The sequence below is a fragment of the Malurus melanocephalus genome, unplaced genomic scaffold (assembly GCF_030028575.1).
Source record: "Malurus melanocephalus ecotype Western Australia unplaced genomic scaffold, MMel_1.1 scaffold_1088, whole genome shotgun sequence".
Lineage (NCBI taxonomy): Eukaryota > Metazoa > Chordata > Aves > Passeriformes > Maluridae > Malurus > Malurus melanocephalus.
In genome coordinates this window covers 84,102-91,010 of record NW_026624320.1, presented here as the reverse complement: position 1 = coordinate 91,010, position 6,909 = coordinate 84,102, and the positions used below count along the sequence as shown (strand labels likewise).

At 52.9% G+C, this 6,909-nt stretch overlaps 1 protein-coding gene across 1 annotated transcript in view; it reads right to left on the bottom strand.

Annotated features, from left to right (window-relative positions):
* Positions 1-6,909, bottom strand: part of LOC130586160 (otoferlin-like) — a gene marked incomplete at both ends in the record, with an annotated part of 101,375 nt that overhangs the window by 11,432 nt on the left and 83,034 nt on the right. Inside the window, 6 exon segments of the mRNA XM_057386880.1 lie at positions 1,578-1,821; positions 2,348-2,518; positions 2,965-3,092; positions 4,896-5,033; positions 5,834-5,968; positions 6,700-6,866. Coding sequence (XP_057242863.1) covers positions 1,578-1,821; positions 2,348-2,518; positions 2,965-3,092; positions 4,896-5,033; positions 5,834-5,968; positions 6,700-6,866 — 983 coding nt within the window.

Here is a 6,909-nt window from a genome sequence, read left to right as displayed (position 1 = left end):
AGAGAAGGTCTCAATCCCCATCCAGGTCTCAATCTCCATCTTGTCTGTGTCTTCCCTGACTGGACCAATTCCATGCCCACTGACCATGTTTTCCTCCTCTCCTTCACCCTTCTGGCCTGTTTCTTATTGGGACACAACCCCCTTTTCCCATTCTTTGGGAATGCATTTCCATGGAAAACAGCTCCCTAAGCCCTGGAAAAGCCAGGGTGGGCCTTTCTCCAAGGGGCAGAACTGTCCCTTGGCCGCTACTTTCCACCTCCTCTCTCCTCTCTCCATCCTTGCAGAAAGTCTCAATCTCCATCCCTCAATCTTCTCTATCTGGATCAGTTCCATGTCCACTGACCATGTTCTGCTCCTCTCCTTCACCCTCCTGGCCTGTCTCCCCATTTCTTGGGGACACATGGATGTGTTGGGACACAACCCCCTTTTCCCATTCTTTGGGAAAGCATTTCCATGGAAAACAGCTCCTAAAACCTTGGAAAATCCAGGGTGGGCATTAGTCCAAGAGGCAGAACTGCTTCATCCTCTTCATCCCTTGGAAACACTCTGTCCCTTGTCCCACCTCTTCTTTCCTCTCTCCATCCCTGCAGAAGGTCTCAATCCCCTTCCTGTCTTGTGTCTTCCCTGGCTGGACAAATTCCATGTCCACTGACCATGTTCTCCTCCTTTCCTTCACCCTCCTGGCCTGTTTCTTGTTGGGACACAACCCCCTTTCCCCATTCTTTGGGAATGCATTTGCATGGAGAACAGCTCCTTAAACCCTGGAAAATCCAGGGTGGGCCGTTCTCCAAGGGGCAGAACTGCCTCATCCTCTCCATCCCTTGGGAACACTTTATCCCTTGTCTCATCTCCTCTCCTCTCTCCATCCCTGCATAAGGTCCCCATCCAGTCCATGTCTTCTCTGGATCAGTTCTGTGTCCACTGACCATGTTTTCCTCCTCTCCTTCACCCTCCTGGCCTGTCTCCCCGTTTCTTGGGCACACATGGATGTGTTGGGACACAACCCCCTTTTCCCATTGCTTGGGAATGCATTTCCATGGCAAACAGCTCCCTAAACCCTGGAAAATCCAGGGTGGGCCTTGCTCCAAGAGGCAGAATTGCCTCATCCTCTCCATCCTTTGGAAACACTTTGTCCCTTGTCCCACCTCCTCTTTCTTCTCTCCATCCCTGCAGAAGGTCTCAATCCCCATCCAGTCTATGTCTTCCCTGGCTGGATCAGTTCTGTGTCCACTGACCATGTTCTCCTCCTCTCCTTCACCCTCCTGGCCTGTTTCTTGTTGGGACACAACCCCCTTTTCCCATTCTTTGGGAATGCATTTCCATGGCAAACAGCTCCCTAAACCCTGGAAAAGTCGTGAGGTGTCTTGGCACTGCCTGGAGGGTGTTTCCAGAGGCAGCTTTGCTCCCTCTGGGTGTCCATGGATGCCCTTGAGTGATCCCAAGAAGTACCCGTTGGCCTGGGGGATCTGTAGGATCTGTGACCGGCCCCATACTGGGATGGGGCCACCCCTATCTGATGGGATTAGGCTGGACAACCTTCAAAGGTCCCATTCAGACCATTCCATGGTTCAAAGTACCCTGAGATCCCAATTCTGGATGATGATGAGATCCCCACCCCACCCAGAGCCCCATCCCATGGGATGATCCCACAGGGCCATACCATTTTCATCCTCGATCTCCGTGGGGCCGGTGAAGACTCTGTTGGCAACTTTCACCCTTCCCCCTGGCCCGAAGTGTGGCCCATCCACTTTTCCCTCCTTGCACAGCTTGGACAGGATTTGGGACGGCTTCATGGGGTCACGCCAAGTGTTGTAGCCGTGGCTGGAAATGGGAGGGAGAGGTCAGCCAAAAAAAAATTGGGAGGAAAGAGCTATTTTGTTCCATTTTGCCAGGAAAAAAAACCCTATTGTGACGTGAAGGACCCAGAATTCCCAGGGAAAGGGTTTGAGACAGCAAAGGTGAGACTTCAGAGCAGACTTGGTCCCTCTGTGCCCCTCTTGCAAACAAGTCCTACCCCACCCTGGCTCAGACCTGGAATTCCCAGTGCACCCCACGTTTTGTTTTCTCTGCTCCTATTTCAGCCCTGACCTCACCCCTCTTCCCAGTCCCCCCAGTGCCCCCARTCCCTCCCTCCYGGRCTCCTGATGACCCATTCCACTGCTCCCTGCTGTGCTGCTCACAAACCCAGGGACAGCACAGACTCCTCCATTGATCCCTGCCCATGGCCAGACTGGACTGAGTGAGGTCCTTCCCAAAATAAATCATTCCAGGATCAGCAGGCAGCGAACAGGGCCGATTCCCACGGGAGCTCAGGGTGGGAGGAGGGCAGGGAAGGCTTTCCCCGTACATGGAGTAGGTCTGGGCCACCCCACAGGTCGCCCGGTGCTTGCTGTAGTAGCGATTCTCCAGGTCGATCTTGGTCTCCCCKATGAGGTCGTCGGTGCCCACCAGGTCCCAGTCGTACACGGACACGGTCAGCATGGACTCCATGGGGAAGGTGGCCTCGATGTCGAAGGATCTGGGGTGGGGGAAAGCAAGAAAAGCTGTTGGAGGGTTTGGCTGCCACTCAGGACAGGCCTAGGGGAAGGAGAGGCTGCTCCGGGTGGTGTTTGATTTGGTGGTGTTTAAACCCATCTGAGGTGGGTTTAACTAAACCCATCAGCTGTGCCCTCAACAGGAGAGAAAATCCTCGGCCTGGGTGTCCCGACAGCCCTGAAACTGAGTTTGTGTCTTATTGTCACTCAAATTCCCGTCTGACTGTTCCTACGTGGGTATTGCACCTCGATCTGATAAATTTCAGATTCATCTCTTTAATCCCCGGTGCTACAGTGACCACAACAGAAGGACATCCTGGCAGGAGGACATCCCCACCATGGGGTGAATCCCATCATTCCAGCTCTGTGGCACAGCCCAGGTGCAGGTCTAAGCTCAGGCTCAGCTCAGCGATTCCAGGTGAGGACTCACTTCCCAAAGACAGGGTTGAGCTGCTTGGAGATGTAGTTYTCCTTGTCCTTGATGTCCGTCTTGCCCAGCTTGATGGCGATGTAGGGATCGGCTTTCCCGTTGATGTCGGCCGGGTGGAGGTCAGTGGCCTGGAGGGAGTGGACAGGATGGGTCAGTGCTGGCCAGGGCAGCCAAGGATTTAGGGCTGGGGCCCTTCTCCATCCCAGAAAACAGCTAGGCTGGCTCTTCAGTCCCTAAGTGGACTGGTCCTTCTGTGTCCCTGTTTTGGGTTGAAAGGGGGATATTGATATTCCTGCCTTGTGTTAATCCCTGTGCCGGTTTAGGGAGAGCCTGGAGCTGGCTGTGTCCTCAGAGACGTCACCWCTGTCACCTTTGGAATCTCAGAAGAGGCAAAGAAGGATTCTCTAAGGAATCACCCTCATCAAGAACCTGCCCAAGGTGCTGAGACACCTGTCCCCTTCCCCTCGTGGTCACCCCATGTTGGATTCTCCTCAGAAAGGGGGTAAAACCCCCAAAACTTTCCATTGGAATCTCCTAAAAAATGGGGTAAAACCCCCAAACTCTCCATTGGATTCTCCTCAAAAATGGGGTAAAACCCCCAAACTGTCCGTTGGATTCTCCTCAGAAAGGGGGTAAAAACCCCAAACTCTCCATTGGATTCTCCTCAGAAAGGGGGTAAAACCTCAAAACTCTCCGTTGGATTCTCCTCAGAAAGGGGGCAAAAACCCCAAAACTCTCCATTGTATTCTCCTCAAAAATGAGGTAAAAACCCCAAACTCTCCATTGGATTCCCCTCAGAAAGGGGGTAAAACCCCAAAAACTCTCCATTGAATTCTCCTCAGAAAGGGGGTAAAAACCCCAAAATTCTCCAGCACCACCTCCAGCAGGGCAGAGCAGCAGATTTCCATGTGGGGACACATCCACCCAACAGCCCTGACTGGTTTTGGGGCTGACAGCCTCGTGGCTGCTATTCCAGGCTGGTTTTGGGGCTGACCAACCTCTTATCTGCTATTCCAGCCTGGTTTTGGGGCTGACAAGCCCCGTGTCTGCTATTCCAGCCTGGTTTTGGGGCTGACCAGCCTGGGGTCTGCTATTTCAGGCTGGTTTTGGGGCTGACCAGCCTCGTGTTGGCTATTCCAGGATGGTTTTGGGGCTGACCAAAACCTCTGCTATTCCAGCCTGGTTTTGGGTCTGACCAGCCTCGTGTTTGCTATTCTAGGGTGGTTTTGGGGCTGACCAGCCTCGTGTCTGCTATTGCGATTCCAGGATGATTTGGGGTCTGACCAGGCTCGTGTCTGCTATTTCACACTGGTTTTGGGGCTGACCAGCCTCGTGTCTGCTATTCCAGGCTGGGGATGAGTGGGAGACTCCACATCCCAATGGGGAGCAGCTCTGGATGGAGGACCATGGTGGGAAACAGAGCCAAAAGGAGGTTTCATTTGTGAGACACTGTGACAAGGGGATGGGAAAGGACAGCCCAGGTGCTTCCAGAGGATGGAGATCCTTCCCAAGAGCCTGTCTGGAGAACTCTACTCTTGGGGGTTTTATTTGGGATGGGGGATGACCAATTCGGAGTAGGGAAGTGACTTTTTACGGATCACATTCCATATATAAAGGAASAACGTGCATTGGCTGGATCAGATCAGCAATCACGGAGTGCGTGTTCAAGGAGGCGCCGTGTCCTTCAGATGGATCAACTCGATCCTGCCAGATTCAATCCCACTCTTTTTCTCCTGTTCTCTCCCACTCTGAACCATCACTGGGGTGGCTTTAAGGTCCTTCCCACCCAAACCATTCCAAGGAGCTGCTCCARTCCCCAAGCTGCATCCCAGTCCTGACTGGAGCTGAATCCCATCATTCCCGTGGCACCAGGAGCAGATCCAGGCGGACGGGAGCCCTGGATCCCGCCTGTCACCCCAAATCCCACTCACCCGCACGACGTAGACTCGGACCAGCACGTTGATKGGGTCATTGCTGGGGATCCCCTGGAACATCCCGAAAGTGGGATCGTATCCCGCTTCCTTGGTGATGTCGTCAGGGAGCGGCACTTTGTAGACGCACATGGAGCCCTGGTGCGAGGGAGGGCACAGCACAGCTGAGTCCTGCTGACTTGGGGCTCCAGGGAAACCCCATCCCATCCCATTCCATCCCATCCCATCCCATCCCATCCCATCCCATCCCATCCCATCCCATCCCATCCCATCCCATCCCATCCCATCCCAAGGATCTCTGTTAAGTGAATCTATGTTAGACAAGTTCTATAGGAATGAAGTCACGAATTGCTGTTACTGAGCAACCCAGACTACAAGACAGAGCAAGGTAAGATAAAAGAAGATAAGAAAGAGAAGGACGTGACTACAGCAGTGTAACATGTACCTCACACTGACCATAAAGAGGAAACATAGTAAGAAACAAAAAAAAGAGCAATTGAAAAACAAAGAACAATTGAAGAAAGAGCAAAATGCTGAAAACACTGAATAAAAAACTACAAGGCACACAAAACACGCTTTTGCAAATATACCAATCATATGCTGAGAAGTCATAGACAGACTGCTAAACCAACCAACGAATAATTACCATTCATATAGAAGAGTTAGTTTACGAAAATAGATAAAAAGAGCTTGTATTAGAAATAAAGTGATCATTTCTCATCATATTGGTGTCTGCATGACCCGTTTTTTTCCTCGTCACCCAACACATCCCATCCCATGGATCCCATCCCATCCCATCCCATGGAACCCATCCCATCCCATCCCATCCCATGGAACCCATCCCATCCCATGGATCCCATGGATCCCACCTGATCCCATCCCATGGATCCCATTGATCCCATCCCATCTCATCGCCCCGGCCGACATTCCCGACTCACTTTGAACCTGCCCACGATCCGCTCCTCCTCTGTGGCGTTGTCGTCGTTGTCCCCGATCTTCCCCCGGAGCAGGTTGAAGGTGTGCAGCCAGTCCTCAAAGTTGTCAAACTCTGCTTCCAGCTCTTTGTGGAAAACCTGAGATGAGGGGAAGTTAAAAGGAAGGAATTTGGGATAAAAAGAAAGGTGAGGGAAAAAGATGTGGTGGGTACTCAGTCAGCTCAGAAGGAACAAGGGACAGGAGGAGAGGGAACGGCCTCAGGCTGGGCCAGGGCAGGCTCAGGGTGGACACCAGGAGGAATTTCTGCATGGAAAGGGTGGTCAGGCCTTGGCAGGGGCTGCCCAGGGAGGTTTGGATTCCCCGGTCTTGGAGATGTCCCAGGAAAGGCTGGAGGTGACACTGAGTGCTCTGGGCTGGGGACAAAGTAGGGATTGGGCACAGGTTGGACTCAAGGGGCTGGGAGTGTTTTTCCATCCTCAGGGATCCTGGGATTCTGTGAACATGGACACCTCAGCTCCCAGTGCCCAATTTTGGAGCATGGGGAAGGATCTCCAGCACTATTGGGTTGGAAAAAGGGACTATCAGAACAGTGGGTGGGGCCACTGTTCCTCCTCTGTGCAAGACCCAGATCAAACTCCGTCTGAACCCCAGGACCACATAAATCCTGAGAAATCCATGGGATCACCGAACCAGAGCCCACCTCTGCCCTGAATCCTGGCTGGAAAACTCTCACCCTCGAGCTGGGGCTCTCCAAGCTGCCCAAGGATGAGCCTATCCCAGAAAAACCCATTTTTTGTGACCTTGGACTCCTTCCCAACCCTGGCAGAGATGTCCCAAGGCACATCGTCCCTAGGATCACCCCAGGTACCTTCAGTTCGTCGATCTTCTGCTTGTTCTTCTTCTCGGGGAGCTCAGGGACCGGCTGCTGCTTCTTCTTCTTGTCATCCTTGGGTGCCTTGGACTTGTCCTTGTCCTTGTCCTTGCTCTTCGCCTGAGACTTGGAGCCTTTCATGGGAGAGTGACCAAATTTGGTGTCTGAGTCCAAGGGGGAGTGGCACGGAGGGAGGAGATGGATGAG